The sequence below is a fragment of the Haemorhous mexicanus genome, chromosome 20, assembly GCF_027477595.1.
Source record: "Haemorhous mexicanus isolate bHaeMex1 chromosome 20, bHaeMex1.pri, whole genome shotgun sequence".
Classification (NCBI taxonomy): Eukaryota; Metazoa; Chordata; class Aves; order Passeriformes; family Fringillidae; genus Haemorhous; species Haemorhous mexicanus.
Genome location: NC_082360.1, coordinates 1,373,785 through 1,397,868, shown reverse-complemented (window position 1 = coordinate 1,397,868; position 24,084 = coordinate 1,373,785). Strand labels below are relative to the sequence as shown.

General features: G+C 49.0%; 1 protein-coding gene across 2 annotated transcripts in view; it reads left to right on the top strand.

The window, feature by feature from the left end:
- Positions 1 to 24,084, top strand: part of LOC132336647 (dynein axonemal heavy chain 9-like) — a 59,181-nt gene that overhangs the window by 3,379 nt on the left and 31,718 nt on the right. For both annotated transcript variants that reach the window (XM_059864364.1, XM_059864363.1), the window contains exons 3-8: positions 1,323 to 1,463; positions 3,795 to 3,965; positions 4,933 to 5,055; positions 15,921 to 16,114; positions 19,440 to 19,588; positions 22,458 to 22,585. In XM_059864364.1, the coding sequence (XP_059720347.1) occupies positions 1,401 to 1,463; positions 3,795 to 3,965; positions 4,933 to 5,055; positions 15,921 to 16,114; positions 19,440 to 19,588; positions 22,458 to 22,585 (828 nt within the window). In that variant the 5' untranslated portion in view covers positions 1,323 to 1,400. The remainder of the gene's footprint in view (positions 1 to 1,322; positions 1,464 to 3,794; positions 3,966 to 4,932; positions 5,056 to 15,920; positions 16,115 to 19,439; positions 19,589 to 22,457; positions 22,586 to 24,084) is intronic.

Genomic DNA, 24,084 nt, shown 5'->3' with positions numbered 1-24,084 from the left:
CCTGCTGCCTTGTTCTGCCACAGGAAGCCTAGGAAGGGCTGGAGAGGGACTTCCTGCAGTGGTGGGACAAAGGGAAGGGCTTCAAGCTGAAAACAGGCAGATTTAGATCAGATGTTAGGAAGAAATTCTTGGCTGTGAGGGTGGGCAGGCCCTGGCACAGGCTGCCCAGAGAAGCTGTGGCTTCCTCATCCCTGGCAGTGTCCAAGGCCAGGCTGGACAGGCCTGGGGGCAGCCTGGGACGGTGGAAGGTGTCCCTGAGTGGAATGAGAAGAGCTTTAGGGTCCCTTCCAACCCCAACCATTCTGGGATTCTGTGATCCCACTGCATGCTTTGCAGGGCTGGCTGGGCCAGCACTGTCCCAGCAGCTCCTGACCACGGTGTTAGACCTGTCTGTCCTCAGCCAGGGACTAAAATAAACCCCAGGAGGCTCAGGGATGGCACTTGCTGCTGAGGTGGAATGAAAGAACAAACAGGAGCGAGGTGATGGTTCTGCCAAGGTTTTCACATGTCCCTCCGAGCAGCTGCAGAGCCCTGCCCAGGGGTTTGGTGCTGCTGAGGAAAGGCAGCAAAGAGCTGCTCTAAATTAGCTGCTCTCAGCCCTGGGGAAGCTGCCTGAGAGCAGCACTGGGGCTGCTCAGCCCGGGGTTGTTAATGGCCTGCACAGCAGGGGCAATTAGCACCAGAAACTCATTGATGAGAAATTGAATTCCAGTCAGCAAAGAGCAGGGAACCTAGGGAGAAGCCTGGAGGGCACTCAGGAAAACTGGGGATTGGGCATCTGTGGGGAGGGAAATGCAGTTAAATGGAAGGTTCCAGAGGGGGAGGATGCTGGGGAGGGCAGCTGCAGCCCGACAGGGCTGGTCCCATGGTGGTCACTTGTGGCTTGCCCTCTTGGCTCTGTGGCCAGACTTTATCATTGCAATGGGCCCCCAGATGGGTAGTAATTAGTTTAGACTCCATGTATTACAGAAAGTTGATTAATAATCTTCATTAAGAAACCCATTACTCCTCTTTATACTTAGTTCACTACAGGCAGAATTGATAGGTCCTTTAGTTAAAACACCATTACTGCTGGTTAATTAAGAAACCACCCTTTGGTAAACAAATTTTCATAACACATTCCACGTGCTCACAATGTCAGGTGCAGTAAGTTAAGAATTGTTTCTCATTCTTTTCTCTCATCCTTTCACAGTCTTTTCCCAGCACGATGCCTGGGAAAATTGTGTTGCTGTCTTTGGCCAGAGAGCTGCTGCCACAAGTGTGGCAGGGCTGTGGGCAGTGCCCAGGGCTGTTGTGACAGGAATTGTGCTGTTTCCCTGCAGGTGCAGGAGTTTAAGGTGACAGAAGGCAGGATTAACGAGGCCAGGGAGCAGTACAGGCCCGCGGCCCGCCGCGCCGCCATGCTCTACTTCACCATGAACGAGCTGCACGCCGTGCACCCCATGTACCAGTTCTCCCTCAAGGTACTGCCCTCTCCCTCTGGGGTCCAGAAAGGCAGAACTCAGTTCTCCCTCAAGGTACTGCCCTCTGCTTCTGGGGTCCATAAAATCAGAACTCAGTTCTCCCTCAAGGTACCTGCCCTCTCCCTCTGGGGTCCAGAAAGTCGGAATTCTGTTCTCCCTCAAGGTACTTGCCCTCTCCCTCTGGGGTCCATAAAATCAGAATTCAGTTCTCTCTGAAGGTACCTGCCCTCTGGGGTCCATAAGGAAGAATTCAGTTCTCCTTCAAGGTACCTGCCCTCTGCCTGTTGGGTCCATAAAATCAGAACTCAGTTTTCCTTCAAGGTACCTGCCCTCTGGGGTCCATAAAATCAGAACTCAGTTCTCCCTGAAGGTACATGCCCTCTGGGGTCCATAAAATCAGAACTCAGTTCTCCCTGAAGGTACCTGCCCTCTGGGGTCCATAAAATCAGAATTCAGTTCTCCCTGAAGGTACCTGCCCTCTGGGGTCCATAAAATCAGAATTGCAGTCACAGTGTCACAAATCACACAAGGTTGGGGTTGGTAGGGCTTTAAAGCCCATCCTGTTCCACCCCTTCCTGTTCCACACCTTTCACCATCCCAGGTTGCTCCAAGCCCTGCCTAGAAGAAGTTGCAGCTCTAATATTCTATGAATTAGAAAACTTTTTGTCATATAAGAAAGGTATTTTGGGGGATGGGGTGTTAATGAGCATCCTGGTCTACAGCTTCTTGCAAGTGATTTCTTACCTTGACAAGTGACCTGGAAAAAGGAATTGAGGAGACACTACAAAATGTTGAGCCTCATCCACAAAGAAGCTTTTCCTTTTGATAGCTACAACTCGTTTGTTGAAGTAATTTTATCAGGAAAAATGTACAGAATATCTTTTGTGCCTTTGGAAAGATTCATCCCTCTCACATACATAATAGATCCAGGGGTTCTGAGGTTTCACCTTTAATCTGTGTCTCCTGCAGTTAGTTTGTTTTATGCTTTCCAGTGGACATTAGCAGTGTGTATATATACATGGAAAATTATTGGGGGAAATGTTTTTATCTAATAAATTTTGATGGCAGATCATAAAACATTGTGTAAAGATGCACAGGGATGATTTTAGAATACTTGCCACACAGCTGGGAGCCCATTATAAATTAGAGCACAGAGATTTATGTGCTGCTCTGCAGCATGTTTTAACACAGTTTAAAGAAACGTTAAGCAGGAAAATGCATTCTGCAATTATTTAACAATGCATTCAGGATCAGTGTTACTTTAATTTGTTGAGGCATCATTTTTCCTTTGAAAACCCTAAAAATAAGGCTGCCAGCACGGTCATGCCTTGTCCAGTTGGTGCCATCAGTGTGTATTCCCTGGTTATTTCCTTTAGCTGGGCCCAGCACACGGAGCCTTTGCCTTGCCAAGCAGGGCTCGGCGTTTATGCTCTTGTTAATTTTCTTTTTCCAGCTGCATTTGATTTTTTGCTCGTGCTTTTAATTTGGATGGCTCTGAAAGTTGTTTGTCTTTTCTCATTTAGACCAGAAATGTTGTTGCAATAATCCTTAACCTCTCATATAAGAGGGTTATTCTCAGTGCAGGCACCCACCCTTGAAAGGGACTTCAATGACTGCTTCAGCTCACTGCTCCCTGCCCTCCTCAGCCAGTCCTTTGCTGGAACAGGACAGAATCCAAAACACTCATGGGATTTAAAAATATTTATTATTCTTTTTAAATTTTATTTGGAGGAGTTGTTCCTCTCTGAGTTGAAATATTTGTGCAGTGAGAGATGTGCTTTCCTCCTCTGCTCCACTCTGCTAAGACCCCACCAGAGCAGTGTGCAGGTCTGGGGTCCTCACACAGGAAAGGTGTGGACATGACTGAACAGGGCCTGGGATGGAATTCCCAGAGCAGCTGTGGCTGCCCCTGGATCCCTGGAAGTGTTTGAGGCCAGGTTGGACAGGGCTTGGAGCAGCCTGGGACAGAGGAAAGTGTCCCTGCCATGGCAGGGGTGGCACTGGACGTGCTTGTGTTGGAGTTTTTCCCTGTTTCCTGTGGGAGCTCCACTCTCTGCTGGCTCCACATTCGCAGAGGAAGTGGCTGTGCCATCCCAACAGGGGCACACTGGGCACAGAAACATCTCCTGTACCCCGTGTGGCAGTTCCCTGTGCCCTGTCGGGGTCCCAGGGGATGCCACCACTGCCAGCTGTCCCACAGGCAGAGCCAGGGGCTGCTTGGTCTCTGTGTGTTCCCTGCAAGGCAGGACCTGGGCTGGCATCACTGTGACACCTCAGGGGTGTGCAAAGGGCATCTCCCACTGCCCCTTGCCGCTGTGTCTCCCCTCCCAGGCGTTCCAGGTGGTGTTCCAGAAGGCCATGGAGAGGGCAGCTCCTGCTGAGAGCCTGGCAGGGCGGGTGCTGAGCCTCACAGACAGCATCACCTTCTCCGTGTTCCAGTACACGGCCCGGGGGCTCTTCGAGAGGGACAAACTGACCTTCAGTGCCCAGCTCACCTTCCAGGTACCAGCACCACCCGGGCACCTCGTGTGCCAGGCTTCACTGCCAGAGCAGGGGGCTTGATTGGCTTCTCTGCCTCTCTGGGAATCACGGAATCATTCAGGCTGGGAAAGCCCTCCCAGATCCCTGAGTCCAGCCTGATTCCCCCCCACCTTGTCCCCAGCCCAGAGCACTCAGTGCCACCTCCAGAAATTCCTGGCACACCTCCAGGGATGGGCACTCCAACCCTCCCTGGGAAGTTCCCATTCCTGAGCTCCCTTTCCATGGGGAAATTCCTGCTGTGCCCACCCTGTCCCTGCCCTGGCCCAGCCTGAGGCCGTTCCCTCTGCTCCTGTCCCTGTTCCCTGGGAGCACAGCCCGACCTGGGGCTGTCCCCTCCTGTCAGGAGCTGTGCAGAGCCAGAATTTCCCCCTGAGCCTCCTCTGCTCCAGGCTGAGCCCCTTCCCAGCCCCCTCAGCTGCTCCTCACAGGATTTATTCCTGCCAATAACAGGCACAGGTGCTGTGTTGGATTTCAGTTATGCTGACAAAGGTTATCTGAGAAATTCCTGCTTGCAGGACCTGCAGAAAATGGCAAAGCAAACTGGCCTGGAAGGGCTCTTGCACTGAACCTAAAGAAGTGCCTGCTGCAGAGCTGCTGTCCCATGTCCACAGTGTTTGTATCATTTTTTATTTTTTTGTCCAGTCTGGCTCTGCTGCCAGGGCTGTCTCCTCAGGGTGCTCTCCACCCACCTGGAACTCAGCCTTTACCACATGGTTTTCCCAACGTTTTTCCTCTTGCCAATCTCCACACTCATTCCTGGTCATCTTTTGGGACACCCAGAGCACCTACATGGTGTGTCCATCACACCTCTCCAGCACAGGGCACTCTACATTTCAGCCACATGCTTTTCAAGCACGTTAATTGAATAATTAATCTGCTGCTCTGGATCCTGGCTGCTCTAGGATATCTTGTTTCTTTGGAATTACAGATACTTCTGATGAATAAAGAAATTGACCCAGCAGAACTGGATTTCCTGCTCAGATACCCAGCACAGCCTGGAGTCACGAGCCCTGTGGAGTTCCTGTCTGACCATGCCTGGGGAGGAATCAAGGTACCTGATCCACGGGAAATCAGCTCCCTTTATCTCCTCTAAAAACCCTCCCGAGGGTCTGTGGTGTTGTGAGGTCCCCAGGACGAGGTGAGAGATGAGAATCTGGCTCCATGTTCTCAGAAGGCTGATTGATTATTTTATTATATTATAAGAAAATTATATATTAAAACTATACTAAAGAAAGAGGAAAGAGACATCAGAAGGCTGAACAAGAATGATAATGAAAGGTGACTGACTCCTCAGGGTCTGACACAGCTGATGGGGATTGGCCATTAATTTAAAACAATTAACATATTGGATAAACAATCTCCAGTGGACATTCCAGAACAGCAAACCATGGAGAGGCTGAGGCTTCTCATCCTGCCAGGAGAAGAAATCCTGGTGAAGGGATTTTCCAGAAAATGTCACGGTGACAAGGGTCCTTGTGGCATTTGGTGAACACAGGTCTGCCTTCGAGGGGCAGCACAAAAAGGTCCAACAGTGATTCTGAGATCTCTTCCTGTGCCCTCAGGTGTGTCCCCAGCATGATGGTTCTTCCCTCTGAGATTCAGCCTTCTCCCTGTTAGACCTGAGAGCACCCTCAGGGGTTTGTGGCTGTGGTTTGTAAAGGACATGGAGATGCCTCTGTGTTTGGGAATAATTGGGCATTTCTGCAGGGATGGGCTGGGGTTGGAGCTGTGGCAGCTGCCAGAGCTGCAGGGAAATTCTGCCAGGGAAATGGGCAGGTCTGGCACCTGCCACGTGTTTGGAGTGAGAAGGGAGGAAAAGCAGCCCAAAAAGATGAGAAATGTCCCACACTTGCTCCTCTTTGTAAACAGATGTGAATTGTGCTGTGTTTGGACCTGATTTATCAGGGTGGGGGTTGTTTTCTGGAAAGGACCCAAATATTCTCCACCTTGGGCCTGTCCATTCCCCCCTTGCTGGAGCTGGGCTTGTGTCTGCTGTCTGACTGTGGTGCTGGTCAGTCTCTGGCACCTGTGGTGTTGTAAGAATGAGTTTTGTTTACAGCATGTTTTCTCTGTGGGGCTTGAGGCCACAGGTTCGTGCTGGGTTCATGGTTGGATGGGGGGATCTTGGAGATCTTTTCCAACCTTTTTGATTCTGTGGGTCTCTGTGACTCCTGTCATGCCCCAGGATGCCTGCAGGGGTACATTCCCCAAACAAACACCTGCTGGGTTTGCAGTGAGTTGTCTCTGTGAGGTCACCCCTGCTGTGCTGCCAGTCCCCTCCACGTGGCTGAAATGGCTTTTCCTGTTCCCTCTGGGGTTCCCTTCTAGATGAGCCCTTCCCACTCAGCTTCCTCTTCCCCACTGAGGAAGGTTTGTGGGTGAGGTGGAATCTGTGGTGCCCACAAATGCTGCTGTGTCACTGTGATATTTTCTGAAAAATCCTCTTTGCCCAGGATTTTCTCCTGGGAAGCTGAGAAGCCTCAGAGGGGAAGGAAAACAATAATGATCTGATTGCTGCTCCTGTGTTTGCTGCTTTGGAATGTGGCTTGGGGATCGTTTATCCAACAGGTGCATGTTTGGTTCCACGTGAATTGTTTTAAATTAATGACCAATCTCAGTCCAGCTGTGTCAGACTCTGAGTCGTCACAGGTTTTTCTTTCTCATTCTTGTGAAGCCTTCTGATGTATTCTTTTTCTTTCTTCAGTATAGGTTTAGTATAGCATAATGTGATATAATATAATAATAAATCAGCCTTCTGAGAACTTGGAGTCAGATTCTCATCTCTCACCTCATCCTGGGGACCTCACAAACACCACACTGCTGTGCATGGCAAGGTTTCCAGGTGTCCTCCACACCTCAGGTGTCCTCAGCCTTCATCTGATGGCCCCAGGAACTGCACACCACTAATCTGCACTAATTTTATGAATTCCAAGACTTTTGAATAGTGAATTTTGCATTATCAGATCCCAAATACCCTTCAGATTGTCTTTTGTGATGACTGTGCTATTGATTTTGCTATAAATAATATGGTGTCAACTTTTATTAGTGTTTGTGTTGATGTCTGTTGGTTTATTAACCTCTGAGGTTTTGGTAATTCTAGTTACTTGAGGCATGGGCTTAGTAAAATCATATTTTGTCACAGACTGCTATAATTAGGTTAATTAGTCATGGATTCTCCACAGTTTATTAGCAGGCTAAAATCTCCCTTTCTTATATCAAGAAGATTAAATGCTATAATAAATTGTTTCTTCAACAAAGCTTGAACAAAGCACACTTCAGATTTATATTCCAAATTCAAAGTGAAATTTAGCATTCTGCCGATTTTTCACAGAAACTTTGCAAATGCTCCAGCCCAAAGGACTCCTTTTGCCAGGGGGTTCTGGCCAAGACAGTGCCAGAAGAAATCAATATTGATATTTGTGGCCCATTCTGAGCCTCCCACTTTGGGCACGTTAACTTCCAAGGAAACCTCATTAAATGTTGAGGGCTCTGGGCATGCAGCTGGCCTTGTGTGACTTATTATTTATTGTTGGGGCTTGATTAATAATAGATAGAGGCCAATAATCCTTTGCAGTTGCTTAGCTGTTTGCAGGAGCCTCTCATTTAGGAAACCCTCATTTATGATTTAGTTTTCCAAGTTCAGCACAAAGTTTCACAGAGCCTTTTGCTGTAACCAGAGTGCCAGAGAAGTTTGGTATTCGCCCCTGGATGAAGAAAACCTGGCCAGATGGAGGTGGTTTGTAGGGAAAGGTGATAGCTTTAATTAGATCTGCTGAGAGACCTGGGAAAATAGGCACATTTCAGGCTCTTTGGTGCTTCTTTAAAGCTGAAACAGGAATTGAATTCAAGCTAAAGGCTGAGAAGAGCTGCTCTGAGCTTGGCTTGGTTCTGCTCATCAGTGAGATGTGTGGGAGGGAATGGCACCTGTGGAGGAGCTCTGCCTGGCTCTGGAGCAGGGGAGGTGTTAGCAAAGGGCACAGCCATTGCCTCGGTGCCAGCCCTGCCTCTGGGTTGCTGAGTGTGAGCTGAGAGCAGGAAGGGCACAGAGTTCTGTCATCTAATTAAAGCAGTGCCTTTGCTGAGCCCTGCCTTTGGTGCTCAGTGCAGTTGGTCATTTCAGTCCTAAGGCCTCTCATTTGCAGGGGCTTAGCAGTGATCCCTGGAGAAGGCAAAAGTGTTCTTTTGTTCCTATAATGAGGTTTTCTGTCTCTTTTCAATTTCCTTTATTGCAGCCTGTTGTGCTGTTCTCCCCCTCTGTGTTCCCAGAGTCTGCCTTGGAAGTTTTTATTTCTGTTGGTACTTGTGAAAAGCTTCTCTGTGTCCATGCACAGCTGGCCATGTCTCCTGGCTTGGCTGGTGGTTTCCTCATCAGCAAATGTGTGGACACACCTTAGAGCACAGTGCTGCTGTGGCCACAGCCAGGTGCAAATGCCACTTGGGAATTCTCATTGTGTGTTTGAATGAACACAGAATCCATGCAGAGATTGTCCTCTGGAGGGTGAGTACTCTCTGAATTAATCTCTGAGTTGATGCTCTGTGGTCCTTTGAGCCCTGTGTGAAGGCAGGCTGCCCTGCTGAGCTGTTCTTGGTCAGACAGCTCTTGGCTCTTCTCTGAGCATGATGTTGAATTTGAACATTTTATTTTAGGGTCTTTTTTTGAGGTCTTTCCTTGGTCTTTCAGACTGTACCCTGAGCCAGCAGTTGTTTGCTGCCCTGGCAGCACCTGAGTGCACACAGTGAAACTCCCCTGAGCTCCCAAACCAGAGCCACCTGCAGGGTGCTGCCCTGCTCGTGCCCAGCCATTTCCTGAGAGCAGGAGAGTTCACCCGAGCCAAAGGTGAGCCAGCAGGACAGGGCTGACAAATTGTGTGGCTCACCCTGAGCTGTGCCTGGCACAGACCGAGGAGCAGGTCAGCAGGGAGGGAGCAGCACCTTCCCCTCACTGTGCTGAGACCCACAGGCAGAAGCTCCTTCAGCCCATGTCTGACCCAGCCTGACTCTGGAGGTGTGGGTGTGGGTTTAGGCCCGAGTTTAGACCCTGAGCCCATCAGTGGATCAGGCACAGCCTCACACAGGGCAGGGTCCCACCTTCTGCCCACACCAGGCTGGTGTTCCAGGGGTGCAGCAGAGCGTGGGTGTGTGCCTGGCGCAGACCACCCGAGCATCCCCTGGGCCAGCTGGGCTCTTCTCCAGCCTCCCCACTGCACTGGCTGTGCCCTCGTGCTCTTCAAAACCAAAACCTTTTGGTTTTGGCCCAAGCCAGGAGGTGGGGGTTGTTCCCTGGGACCTGTCCCAGCTCCAGCTCCTCCACGGTGCCCTGGGGCTCCCCGTGGTGCACGTGGCTGTCCCCGTGTCCGGCTGTTCCCAGGAGCCTGGGCTGGCTCCTGGGAGCTGGAAATGTGCATTTCCCCAGCCTGATTTCCTTTGTGATATTTCCTGCAGTGCCTCTTCAGTGCTGAATGCAGATGTGTCCCACGGGATAAGTGCAGTGAGTTAATGCACAGCAGGAGTACACCTGGCCAGCCTGGATTACTTCTCATCCCAATCATCTCCCTCATCTCTTTCTGAAGAGGAAGAATTTTCATTATGGAGATATGAAAACGCCACTGAAAGGGCATTGTTTAATAAATGTGGTGTTGAATAATGAGCTCTAAATACTGAATTCAGCTTTCGAGGAGGAGAACAGCCCTAGACAAAGTCATATATTAACTCCATATTTATAATTTTGCAGAATGCAGATGATAAGATTGCGTATGTGGCTGAGGAGATAAAATACCGAATCATATCTTTTGCATTTAAGAAAACTGGATTTTTTTTTTTTTTTGGCACAAAAGAACAAAAATCTCTCTTCCAACTTTCACTTCTTGCACTTTTTAGATGAGGAAATTTTTCATTCTTCTCCAAGATTGATTGTGGCACAATCTGCTGCATACATTGTGCTCTCTGTGCATATGCAATGTCCTTTGATCAGGCTGGTCAGACAGGAGAGGCTCGCAGCTCACAGCTTCCCTCCTACATTCAGAATTATTATTATGCCAGAAAATCATAGTCTTAATTAAATATCTTCCATTAACTCAGTTCTTCAGATGTACAGCCTTTTAGAGCATCTTTGATAGAAAACATTGATTGTGACACTTCAATGGCCATTTATCTGCTCTCATCTAGAAGTTTCCTAAGGACTTTCTTCTGTCCTCTGTATCAAGTCGCAGAGAAATATTCCCAATGTCTCGCAGAAATGCTACTTGAGAAGGTTTTACCTTTTTTTTCCCCCCTTTTCTTTTCTAACCTGCTGGCTAACGATCTGATGCTTATCTGAAATACGGCAGAGATTGTGATCGCATCAAATATTTAAGGACGCACTTTGTCGGTTTGATTGCAGAGTGGAAATTGAGTTTTTCTGGATGCTCTAAGCCTCTGTCTTTCCCTCTCAATCCTCCCTGACACAAAGCCTGCTGTCAGCTGAGCATTTGGAGTGTAAAAGCCTCTTCACCCTCTAAATGGGAGGAAAGGGAGGTAATGGCTGCATCCTGCCCTTGGGTCACAGCAGCCCCAGGCTGGGGTAGAGGGGCTGGAAAACTGGGAAAGGCCCTGGGGATGCTGGAGACAGAGGCTGTGCATGAATCCAGGTGTGCCCAGGTGGAAAAGGGGCCAGTGGCACCTGGGCTGTGGCAGCAGGGCCAGGGCAGTGCCCATCCCCTGTGCTGGCACTGCTGGGGAAAGCTCTGGGACAGGAAGGACGTTGAAGGGCTAGAGTGTGTCCAGGGAAGGAATGGTGCTGGGGAAGGGTCTGGAGCAGCTGAGGGAGCTGGGCAGGGGCTCAGCCTGGAGAAAAGGAGGCTCAGGGGGGCCCTTGTGGCTCTGCACAACTCCTGCCAGGAGGGGACAGCCAGGGGGTTGGGCTGTGCTCCCAGGGAACAGGGACAGGAGCAGAGGGAGCAGCCACGTGGATGTGGCATTTGAGGTCCTTTTAAACCCAAACAATTCTCTGATTCAGTGCCGAAGGACCCCTTGGAGCTCCTCACTGTGTGACAGAGCCCTCTCCCTGATTCCTTTCCCTGGCTGTGGTGGGTTCACATGAGGAGCTGTGCAGACCCAGTGCTCAGCTCAACTCTGGCAGTGACCTTTGGAGCCCTGGGGGTAAAACCAGAGCTTTCCCTGGGATGGGGAATGTGAGATGGCATTTTTTGGAGGCTCTCATGGCCTGTGTTTGGTTCCCACAATGTGAGCACAGAGCATCAGTGGACCCCAGTACCCACCAAGAGCCTGGGGCCTCCCTCTGCCCTTCACTCAGACACCTGAAAACACAACAGTGAGAAGAGACTGAGGAGAGGGAAAGGGGAAGAGTTCTGTCTGAGGACCACAAGACTGAGAGGCCAGGAAGATCTGATCTCCAAGAGTGTCCTCTGGAAGGGAAAAAACAGTTGGCTCCCTGTGTCAGTAAAGAGAAGAAATATGCAGGAAATATTCCCAGCAGGCAGTGGACCTCGAGAGTGTTCCAGCAAGGGGTACCTGGAACAGCTGCCCCAGCTGAATTCTTGCAGAAAATGGGACATATTTGCTCTTCCAGTTTTGCTGTGTGTTGGCCCATCTGGGATTTAAAACAACCAAATCCAAGAAAGTTTTCTGAAATCCACAAGTACCAGCTGCCCTGGGGGACCCATGCCCACCTTCTGGTTCTGGCTGTGTGTCCCTCATTGCTGAGAGGCATCCAAGAGTGAAGAGGAAAGATGGAAAGCATGGCTTGGGAGAACAGCCTGACTTTGCAGGGCCTGTTCTCAAACCCACTTGAACAACCTTTTTAGAAAATGCAGAGAAAATGTCAACATGAGCCCATCTGGGAAACATCTCAGGCAAAATGAGGAAAACATGGTGGGTGGCTGTAAGCAATGAGAATACAAAGATTGTGACTAAGTCTCATTTCTGTTTCTGACCTTTCCCATCAAGTGGAGCTGGCTCTAAGTATGCACTGGTAGGAAGGAGATGAGTGCTGAAGCCATTGTCCCCCCAATTTATGATTTTTCACTGGAAATTTTCTGAGGAAAGGTGCTGAGATCTGATCCATCGCTCATGAGACTGCTTGTGGTGTCCACCCTGCATGCTGTGATCCCTGGGACCCTGCAGATAAACAGGGGGGGTTTGCACACCTCCTGTCCCCATTAAAATGGAGAAGCAGCAAGGAGGAGTTTGAAGGGAGACAGGGGCATACAGTGCCTTGAGCTTGTCAGTCAGCTTTTATGAAAGAAATAAGGAGGGTTAACATAACATTTCTGTGTTGAAAGTTGATTGAAGCTTGGCAAACCCCATCAAATCTTTATTTTCACCTTGGTAGAGATTTCTCTTATGAGTTAAATTATTCAGGTAGGGCGGCTAAACAGAAAATAACACCTTCAGTGTATGAATAATACAACCCAAAACCTAGGATGGGAGAGATTGTAAATAATCCATCATCTGCTACATTAATTCCTGTAGTTAACAGTAGTATTTAAATGGAGCAATTCATCTGCCTGTACATCTTTTCCTGAGTGATCCAATCTATCAATTGAAGCCAGGTGCAGCTCTGGCTCTGCCATTCTTCCAGGAGCTGTCATTCTCCAGCTGTGGGGATGCTGCTCTTCCTAAAGACTCCTGGGCCAGCTGCAGCAAATGAAAGAAGGGAATTATGGATGTTAGCTGAAACATGCCCATCAGTGTAAGACCTTTACAAAGTGCTTGGGGGATCAGAGAATTGTAGAGTTGTTAGGGTTGGAAAAGATCTTCAAGATCCTGGAGTCCAGCCTTCTCCTGAATCCCACCGTGGTCCCCAAGCCCCACCACAAAATTCACCCACAATCTACTCCAAACCTCTGTGGATCACCTCTGTGGATCTCTGCTTAAAAACTGTGTAACTCAATTCATAAATTCCACAGCTCCTTAATTCTGCAAGTGCAATCGTGACTAATCATCAGGATTTAATCATCTCACCGATTATTAAAACTGGGAGAATATTAAATATAATTTCTTTCAGTGTTGGCAGGTTGTGTGATTTTTATAGAGATATGTTTGATGTGCAGTGTGTTCCCTACAGAACAGAATTTTTTAAAGCAGGGGCACAAGTGTTTTTTAAAGAAAAGCAAGATATGTTAGTAAAAACTGAAAGTAAAAACCAGATATTACCTGAAGCCTCAAAAGATAATGACAGATTTTACAAAAGCCTCAAATTCCTTTATTTTGATTTCCTTCTGTCTTTTACGACTCAGTCCCATGGCTGCTGGGGGGTGGTTACAGACTGGGTGTTAGCAGTGTTCTGGCAGCTCTGCCTTTCCTGGCTCTGTTTTATTTTCACCCTGTTTGTGCCTGTACAGGGCTCAGCAACGAGGTGGTTTTGTCCTGCCTTGCCCCAGAGCTGTTCTCTAGCCAGGGGATTCTAAGGATGGCTGTTTTAATTATGGAAATAGTTTAAAATGCAGAACAATCTCTTTTTTTAAAATCTCTTGTTTTAAAAGATATTGTTTTGCATTTTAAAATATTTGGAACTGAGGGGAAGAAAACACAGTGCTAATATATGTGTTTGGGGTTTTTTAAAGTTTTATAACATCTTATGAAGCAACACCTCAACTTGAGGCCAGTTTGAGCAGATGGCTTCCTTAGAACAGTTGCCTTTAGTGATCAGAGCAAGTAAGAAATGTCCAGAACTTGTGCTCTGTCTGGCAGCAGGAGATTCCTTGTGTGCAGCAGCAGTGACAGCAGCCCTGTGGAGCTGTTCTCTTCTCCAAGGGCTCCTCTGCATTCTCAGGGTTTCCTCTCCTCCCTGGGTGCCCTCCCCACAAAGATCCCCCTGTTCCCTCAGATCCTTGGCCCTGTCTGGAGAGCACTCCCAGGCTCTGTGGTGGCATCCAGGACTCCTGTCCTACAGCCAGTGCCTGGTCCTTGCTGTGCTTCCTGCAGCTGTGGGGGACGGGGAGAGCTCCTCCTCTGGGGATGTGTGAACCCCAGGGAGCTGCTGAGGCTCCAGCTCCACAGAAATGCTGCTTCTCACTGAGACCAGGAGCTGCCAGAGAAACCTGAAGTGAAAAAGCAACTTGTCTGTGACTCACTGAATGAAAAACCACTTTCTCTCAGAAGATGGTGGATCCTCTCCCTGACATGGTGTGAAGAGCCCTGTTTTGCTGGAAAAGCCTCATTTTGAGATATAAACTCAAGCCCCTCCTGTTTCCAGCCACCAGAGGTGATCACAGTGTGGGCTGCAAAGACAAGAGCTCGAGTCCTCCAGCCCTTTGGATCATTTTCTATTTTGACCAATAATTTTTGTCTCCTCAATTTCCATGACAACTCTAAGTGCCAAAAGTACTTTTCATTATGTGGACAGGAATAGAATCACTGCACAGGTTGATGTGCAGTTCCCATCTGCTGCCCCAGTGTACCACTCCTGCCTGGGAAAGGGATCCTTTAGTGCTGGGCTAAGTTTCTTGGAAAAAATCACAACAGGGGGATTAAAAAGCAATTAATATTCACAAAAAGATTACTGATCAAGAGACCTTGCACTCCACTGGCTTTTAAAGAGAAGCATCTCCCATTAATACCATCACTCCTAATAAATGCTATTAATATTGTTGACTAATGACGATTTTGGTGTTTATTTATATAATACAGAGGTTTTATTTGCAATTAGAGCTTTCATGATTCTGCAGTATGTTGTTCAGGGAGAGAGGGAGACCATCATTCCTGATTACATGTCTGTCATTTAGACAGAAAAAAGCAATTTTTCAGAGTCTCCCTTGTTAACATCAGCCAAGAGACTTCTCGAAGCAGCAGCAGCCAAAGTTCTGAAGTGATATTTTAAGTAAATCACGTCAAAAGTCAACAGTGAGAAGATGTTTTATATAAGCACTTGCACTGAGAATTCCCCCAATTCAACATTTGCCGTTGTGTTCCACTCAGCCATGAGAGGTGCACTGAATGCATTTATTGCTGCCAGGCCCAGGGCTTGGCAGGTCAGAACTTGTGCCATCATTCCTGGGAACTTCAGTTTCTATTCCTGGGAACCTCAGTTTCTCATGCTTGGTGCTCTGGTTTCTGGGTTTTCACAGAAATCAGGGTAGGGAGCTGAATTTGGAGCAAGTCCTTCTGTCGCTGACATTTCTCCTTGTTAGTGCAAATCCACTCATGGAAACAACAGCTGTTGGATCACTCCTGTGCTCACAGTCTCCATGGAATTCTCTGGAGCTCTGGGAATTTGGCATGGGGATGATGCCTGGAGAGGCTCCTGGAGCAGAGGCTGGGCAGGAATAAAGTGGGGATTTATTAAAAGTCCCCAAAGGATCCACCTGGGGCAGGGCAAGAGCCCAGCCAGGGCTGCAGCCAGGATGGAGCCAGCATGGACTCAGGGTCAGGAGTTCTCCCCCTTTTATGAGCTCTGGTCCATTTCCACCCTGGGGCTCAGGGTCCAGTCCCCCTCCAGGGGATGCAGTCCCACCCTCCCAGGCTGCTCTCCTCCATTCCCTGCTGTTTGCACTTTTTGGGGCTGGAGCTGCAGCGGTGTCCTTGGTTCTGGGGCTGGAGAAGGATTGTTCTGTGTGCCTGAGCTGGGAGGAGACCTTGCTGACACTTTCTGTGCAGTTCAGAGTTATTTCCCAGTGTAGTGCACAGCCTGGGAAATGTGAAAGCTCCAAACAGGAAAGGAGAATTCTTTCCTTTTTGGGTAATGAACAGGATGGGCTGGTTGATGCCAAAATCTTTCATCCTTCCCTGGATGAACCATCCAAGGAGATGGATGGTTCCAAACCATCCAAGGAGAATGGACATAATCAGGTCCTGATGGGTTTCTGGCCGTGGTGCCAGGTTCCAGCTCCCTGGTGGAGCAAAACACGAGTCAGAGTTAGAAAAATGGTCCAGAGGCACAGAGGATTGTTCTTGCTGACCTTCCTTGAATTTTTCCAGGCTCTCTCATCCATGGAGGAATTCAGAAACCTGGATCGGGACATTGAAGGCTCTGCCAAGCGGTGGAGGAAGTTTGTTGAGTCTGAGTGTCCTGAGAAGGAGAGGTTCCCCCAGGACTGGAAGAACAAGTCAGCCCTGCAGCGCCTGTGCATCCTGCGCGCCCTGCGGCCCGACCGCGTCCCCTGCGCCGTCAGGTGGGGCCTGGGCCACCCCTGGGCTGGGCTGGGGGGTGGCAGGAGGAGTTCAGGGGCGTGCTGGGATTTGGTAATGTCACTGCAACCTTAGCATGTGAGTTCTGCAGTGTGGTTTCCTATCAGGGCTCTTGAATGAACCCAGTGAGGGTGGGAGGCACCAGCACAGGGTGCCCAGAGCAGCTGTGGCTGCCCCTGGATCCCTGGGATGCCAAGGCCAGGCCTTGGGGCAGCCTGTGTCCCTGCCCATGGGAGGAACTTTAAGGTCCCTTCCAGCCCAAACCATTGTGGGATTCATTGATGCCTGAACTCTGCAAGGCAATCAACAGATGGGATTTAAGTTGAATTTCTTCTTAATGGCATCCAAGCTCCCTGCCACCACCAGGGATGGAGCAGTGTAGGCAGGGTGAGGGCAGGCCTGCCAAGGCAGAAATGAGCATCACCACACAGATGTTGCACATCTGCTGCAGGAACATCCATTTTAGTTACTAGATCAGTTTGAGCTTCTTCTTAGAATAGGAGTAGAAGTATAGGAGAACAGGAGTAGAAGTAAAGCAAGGTCTTATAGAGGTTTTCTCTTTTTTTTTTTTCCATGTAAAATGCAAAATTTATGTGCTGCTGGTTCTGAAAGTTGTAGTGCTGAATTATGTAGTGAAGGTAACTGGGCGAGGCTAAACTTCCTGAAGTCATGCAAAAGCAACCTCCCTGTTCCAGGACAAACCAAAGGTCTCTCACTCCATGAGGACTTGGTTTTCCCTTCTCTGGCCAATGTTCTGGCATTTCTGGGATGTCTCTCATGCTCCTGTTTCTCCAGTAGTTTATATTCCTGCACCACCTGATGTGCACACAGCAGGGTGTTTTACTCAGTGTATGAACTACATCTGTTTGTGCTTCAAGGTTCACAGAAAAACACAGACAAGACTGAGTGGATCTCCCCCTGGTCACTGGTATTATTTTTTTATTAGAAATAAATACTACAGTTTATCATAATACTAATACTAATCCATCTTTTTTCATTTCTTACTCTCATGGCTGGATTCTCCATGTGTCTCAGCTGAAAATACTGGTTTTCCTGTTGCTGTTTAGCTTGAGTAAGATAAGCTCTTGGAATTTTATGTGCATTTATGCAACTGTAATTCATTTCTTTCTTACTCCCATGGCTCAGAAATAACAGGAACATCAAATTTCAGTCCCTTTCCTGTCTCTCTTTTATGAAAAGGGAATCCAAGTTCAAAAGCTTGCCTGGATATTTTTAGGGTTTGGGCACATCAAGCTTTGCTGTTTGCACAGGAGTATTTAAATGGGTTTTTGTATTGTTTTGTTTTCTTTCTTATCTCAAAGTGCAAACAATAACAGTTTACTGAGCCTTCCCCAGGACTCTGGGGACTCTTCTTGAAATCCAACTCAGTTACCAATGTCTCAGTGTGCCAGTGTGAAACACCTCACTGGTGACCACGGACATCACCACCAGTCCAGGGGTGCATTTTAGGAGTAATAGTGTAGCCCAGCCACAGGTGGCATGGGGGATTTTACATGCCCTGAGACATCCCAAGCTCATTTCCAGCTGCTGTTCAGGAAGCTGTAAGCCCCTTTGTGTCCCACCTCAGGTGTACCTGCTCCGTGATGATGGTGCAGGATTTCTTTGGGATTTAAGAAGATCCAAGCCTGTTCAGGCCCTGGGAAGTTGGGTGCTCCAGCCACTCTTCCTAGCAGATCCCTGGGGATGTTTGCCCAGTCTGGTTCATTCCCTAGGGCTAAGGAGCATCAGGAGAAGCCCCTGACTCACTCCTTAGAGCTTCAGGGCCAGCAGTGCTCCAACAACTGTAATTTCCTGAGAAAGGATTAACCCCTGTAAATCTCTTTTCCCCTTCAATCTTATTGAAGAACATCAGCAAAAAGCTTCTTGTAGCACCTTGTGTTTCTGAGTCCCCAAGGCACTGTTTCAAAGAGCTGAGATGGGAAGTGAAACAAGAGGGTTGTGACCTTAAATCTGATGGACTTGGTTAAATTTCGTGACCTGAGCCTTTCCAGCAGCAATTTTGACCCTGAACAGAAAAATCTTCAACCAAATCTTGACCCTGAACAGAAAAGTCTGGAAGGAGAGGTACCAAAAATGTGGAAGCGTTTTAAATTTTTTTTAATTGCAATCCCTTAGGCATTTCTATTCCAACTGCCTTTCAGCAGTCCTTGAAGGAGGTTCTCAACTCTCTTAGAAAGAATTTGGCTGCCTTCAAAAGGCCTGAGTAATCCATCTGAGCTGCAGCAGCATTCCAGGGGTTTGAATATAACACTGCTGCCTTTGAATCAGTGTTCAGTGTCTCTCTTTTTGTAAAGCACTGATGTCAGGAGCTCACCCTGGGGGAATCCAGCCAGAACATTCTCCACGCACTGTGCTCTGTTCCAGCAGCTGCTGTGGAGCTGAGCCTTTCCCTGTTCACTCCTTTGAGTTTTCCCTTGTCACTCTCATGCTAAGGCTCCATGCTCCAGACATTCTTAGAGCTCTTCCCTTTCAGCTTTCCAGATCAAAGCCATTGTGTAAATCATCTGGACTTTCTGTGGATGGCTGCTTCCTCTGCCAGGCTGCTCGGCTTGCAGAACACGTGGCAGGTTCTTGTATCTTGTACCTTAACTCGTTTCTTTCCTCCTGAGATTCCTGAGTCAGGACCAAGCCAGGGCTTGTGTTGTGCTTCTGAATGCAGCTCCCACTGCTCTCTCTTCCTGCTTCCTTTGGTTGCCAGGAGCTGCTGTCTCCTGTGGCATCCCAGCCCTGTACAGAGCACCAGGCATTGCTGCTGAGGGACAGCAGATCCTCTCCACAGTTATCTCCTGCTCATTTCCCTAATTTCAGTTTCTGAATCATTTGAAGGATCAAAATAAAGACTAATGGCAGGACAAGTCATTTGAGGAGAGGCTGAGGGAGCTGGGAGAGGGCTCAACCTGGAGAAAAGGAGGCTCAGGGGGAACTTCTGGCTCTGCACATGAGGGGACAGCCAGGGGGGACGGGCTCTGCTCCAGGGGACAGGACCAGAAAAAACAGCCTCAGGTTGCACCAGGAGAGGTTTAGATTGAATATTAGGGGAAGCTTTTGCAGTTGAAGGATTATCAAACCCTGGCACCACCCCTGGCAGTGCTCAAAGGACCTGTGGATGGGACACTCGAGGACATGGCTTGATGGTGAACACAGTGGTGCCCGACAATGGTCACACTGGGGAGTCTTCTCAAACCTGAATTCTGGGATTCCATCATAATTAATCGATTATTTGCAGGGGAATCTGCATTTCCTGAACAAACTGGCAAAAGTTTTTGGTTTTTTTTTTCTCCCTGGCAGAGATTTTGTAGAAGAAAAGCTGGGCAGCAAATACGTGGTGGGGAGATCCCTGGATTTTGCAACGACCTTTGAGGAATCAGGGCCTGCCACCCCAATGTTTTTTATCCTGTCCCCAGGAGTGGACCCACTGAAGGATGTGGAGAAACATGGTAAATCAATCCTGTCCCCAGGCACACCACAGCATTGCTATTTATCTGCTGCATTATTATCTTAGCACGACATGCCTGTTTGGTTTGGGTTTTTTTTTTCCTCATCTCTTTGTAGATAATGAAGTAATTTGTTAAAAATAGATAATTGTGAGAGGATGAGATGGGATTTTGCTTTGGTTTTATTGTTTCTCCTAAAGTTTTTTTTGGATTTTCATCTGAAGTTTAAATTAAACTTGTCTCTTTCCTGCACTGCCTGGATTCCCAGTGTGGTTCACAGTGCAGGGGTCTCCGAGCTGGGTTTGTGCACAACCTGTAATTTACATCAGAGATACCTCACACGCTGTCAGATGCTCGTTGCCAAGAAAGGTTGAACCAGAGGACCCTTGAGGTCCCTTCCAACCTGCTATTCTGTGATTTTATCATCACTAAAATAAGCAACAGCTCCCTGGAACAGATTGCTGCTTTATGGCAAAGTTTCCAGGTTTCCTGCCATCCTTCCCGAGCTGATTTCCATGTGGATGGTCAGCTGTGGAGCTGTCAGCTGGCTCCAGAGGCAAAGGGCCTTCTGTGAGATGCCTCCCTTGAGAAGGCCCTGATGCCCCTGTGCCCCAATGGCTGCAGCCACTGCTGAGCTCCAAAGCTGCCCTTGTGTGGAATTTACTCTGGGTCTTGGCTGCACTCTGGAAAAATTCTCATTTTCAGCCTGAATTTCCCTCTGGAGCAGAGGAGTCTGATGCCTTTGGGGTTGGACAGTACAAAACATCATCCAGGCTGGCACAATGACTTGTGCATTCTTTTTCCTCTCCACAATGCACCCAAAATAAAGTTTGAGTGAGCCTTGACCAACATTGCCACGAGCAGCTGTCAGAGCTGTGAAACTTTGCTCATTCTGGGGAATTCTTTGGCTTAGCTTTGCATTTCAGGCTCTTTCTGCTCCCAAACCAGGTGCCATTACTGGAAATTGAAGGAACACCCCCAAAAGAAGCTCCTGTGGTGTCCCTGGCTTCCCTTTGGAGCCACCTTGGTGATCCTGTCTCTCCCTGTTATTTCCTTGTATGGGAAATGAAGCACTGAAATCAAAGTATGAGTGGTTTAATTGGAATTGTAAAGATGAGCACAGCTGAGCACCTGGGGTTAGCCAGCCAGAAAAGTTACAGCAAGAAACAGCAAAAAGAGAAGAAATGAAATAAAATCTCTGCCAGAGAGCAGCTGCACTGGCCTTCCAGCTGCCTCACTGGGGTTTTGCTTGTTATTAATATTTCCCTGTCCTTCATTAGGTTTTATTAAAGTGCAGGATAGTTCCTGTGAATGGAAGTCAGCTTCTTGCAGATGCTGCCCACCCTTGGGAGCTTTCCTTGGCATCTCAGGCAGCAAACACTGCTGGGCTGGAAGGGCTTTGTGCCCCCCCCGAGTGCCCATCCCCTCCCCTCTGCAGCCAGCAAGGAGGGAGCAGGGCTGGCACTGCCAGGGCAGGCTCACTGACACCCCTCTGCCGTGGAAATAACAATTCTATAATTTATTACTCATCTCTGGCTTGGGGGGGTGCCCTTGCCCCATCCCCTCTCCAGGCAGAGGATCATGAAGGCAGAGAAGAAGAACAGCAGCTTTCAAAGCTGGCAGCAGCCAGAGATGGTGGGAAAGAGAGCTGGGAAAGGGAGCTGGGAACCCTGAACTGTGTGGAGAGCTGGATCCCAGGGGAAGCTGTGGTGAGGCTCAGCAGAGAGCTGGAGTTTGGAGGTTTGTTCTCCTCAGGGCCATCTGTTCCCAGTCCTGCACCACGAGATGGTTCCTCAGCCTCGCAAGACAAATCCTTTCCTTGTTTCTCTCTGAAACCTGCCTGCTTTTGGCAGGAATTGGGAATTCAGGGCACTCCATCTGCAGGAAGGCAAACCTGCACACAGAGATAAGTGTGGGCAGTCCCCAGGGATCACTGTGGGGATCAGCTCTGGCTCCCTGGCTGAGCCCAACCCATCCTGGGGATGTCTGTGGGGCTGTTCCCTCCTGCAGCACACCTGGGTTTTCTTCTGAGGTGCACACAGCAGGGAGAGCTGGTTGTGCTGTGAGAGGAGCAGCAGTGTGCTCTGTCTGTGGGGGACAGACCCAAAACATGGCCAGGAGATTTGCAGCCATGAGCACAGAAATGATCTGAGCCACTGGGATGCTCCAGAGGGACCAGGGGAGGCTGAAGGACCATCAGGGACCAGTGAAGGGACAGGAGGAGCTGCAGGGCAGGGAATGGCAGGGCTGTGGGGCTGCACCTGCCTTCAGGATCTGCCTGGAGAGGGGATGGGGCAAATCCCAGAGCCAGGGCACCACCCCAAGCCAGGGGATGGATGATAAATGAACATCAGGTGTGATTTCCTCTTCCCAGCAGCCTGCCCTGGAGGGACACTGGGATCTGTCTGGATGGCTCCCAAACCACCCCTTCCCATGGGCTTTGCTGAGAAACCTGGAGGGTTTCTCTCTGCTCTCCAAGCCCCAGACACCTGGGAGGCCTTGCTTGAAGAAGCTCCCAGGGATCTGATTTCATTCCAGCTGCTGCACCAGCCTGCATTGCAGGGGCTTTTCCCCACCCAGTGTGGGTGTTCAAAGCCTGGCTAATCAGCAGGAAAAGATTTTAATTTCTGATCACTGTAAAATGTGTTTTTACACCAGGTTGCAGGGGAATAATGTTCTTTAAACAAGAAGCACTCAGTAATAAGGTACCTTTGTGTGGATGCTGCACTGTAATTAAAAGAGTTTGGGGGAAGCTGCTGCTGGGTGAGCACTTGGGCAAGGAGTGGGTGAGAGCCAGGAGAACTGATATCAGGAGTGTGACAGCTCCTGTGTGAGGGTTTGGTGCCTGAACTCACTCCTTGTTCCCTCCCAGGGAAGAAGCTGGGCTACACCTTCAACCATGGGAACCTCCACAACGTTTCCCTGGGACAAGGCCAGGAGGTGGTGGCTGAACAAGCTCTGGATGTGGCTGCAAAGGAGGGTCACTGGGTCATCCTCCAGGTAAGGGGCTGGGGACCAGGCCTGCCCTTCTCCCAGCTTGGTGTCCCCTCCGTGAGGGGACGTGGACACGGTGTCACCTGTGTGTCCCAAGCAGCCACCTCTCCCAGGGATCAGGCTCTGTCAGATTGGGTTTCTCCTCCTGGAGCTGGTGGTGGGAAATTTGAAGAAGTTAGGCAAGGGCCTCCCAGGCAGATTAGTCCCTACACCTACCCAGGGAAGTGAGGGGAAACACAGCAGGAGCTGTGTGATTGTGAACTTAAATCAGTATTTCCCTGTTGTGGTTTTGGTCCCCTCACAAAAGAGCTGTTTTAGTGTGTGTGGGTCTGGACTTGGACTGTCTGAGAAGGAAGAGACAACTTGAAGGAACTAAGCAGGGCTTCCCAGGCAGATTTTGTCTCTTCAGCTACCCAGGGAGCACAGCAAAGGCTGTGAGATTGTGTAACTTAAGTTTGCACCTCCCTGTCGTGGTTTTGGTCCCTTCACAAAATCACTGAAAACCTCAATGCAAAAGGTAAAGCTGAATTTTGTGCTCTGCTCGCTAAATACAATGCCACACCTCCTCCAGGAGGAGAAGAATGGGCAAACTGCAACTGGCTTATTAAAGCTGAAATCCCCTCTGGGTTGTTTTTGCACGCTGAGATCAGTGAAGGAACCATCACAACCCTGCTTGTACTGGTGGATTGTGACAAGTGTGAATGTGCAGGAACCTGTTCCTCACTTCCCTGTGCCTTTGTTTGCTCCGTGACTGAATGAAGACTGTTCTGAGAGCCCCTGGACTCATCCTCTGCCCCTCAGAGAGCACAGAGGGGCCACTCAGGGAGGGAACTCTGCAGTGGGGCTGGCTCCCCTGCCTGCTACTCACAAACTCTCTGAACAGAGAGAGACAAAATTCCCCCATCCAGGATTTTTCCTGGGGAAGGCAGAGACACAATTCCCCCATACAGAATTTTTCCTGGGGAAGGCAGAAACACAATTCCCTCTCCCTGGATTTTTCCTGGGGAAGGCAGAGACACAATTCCCCAATTCAGGATTTTTCCTGGAGAAGGCAGAAACATAATTCCCCCATCCAGGATTTTTCCTGGAGAAGGCAGAGACATAATTCCCCCATCCAGGATTTTTCCTGGAGAAGGCAGAGACACAATTCCCCCATCCAGGATTTTTCCTGGGGAAGGCAGTGAGAAGCACAGAGGGAGAAGAGAAAACAATTCTTATCTCTGCCTGCTGCTCCTGTTGTTTGGCACATGTGGAATGTGTTATGGAGATTGTTTACTGAGAGGGGTTTGTTAATTGGACACCAGTGAGGGTTGTTTGGATTGACTGGCCAGTTGGGTCAAAGCTGTGTCCTGACTTTTGGGGACAGTCACGGGTTTTTCTTTAGTATCTCTTCAGTCTAGCTCTAATATAGTATTAATGTTATATCATATAGCTTAAAAAAGCAACTGTTCAGCCTCCTGAATCAGGGGGTCAGAGCTCATTATTCCCTCCCTTGAGGATGCCCT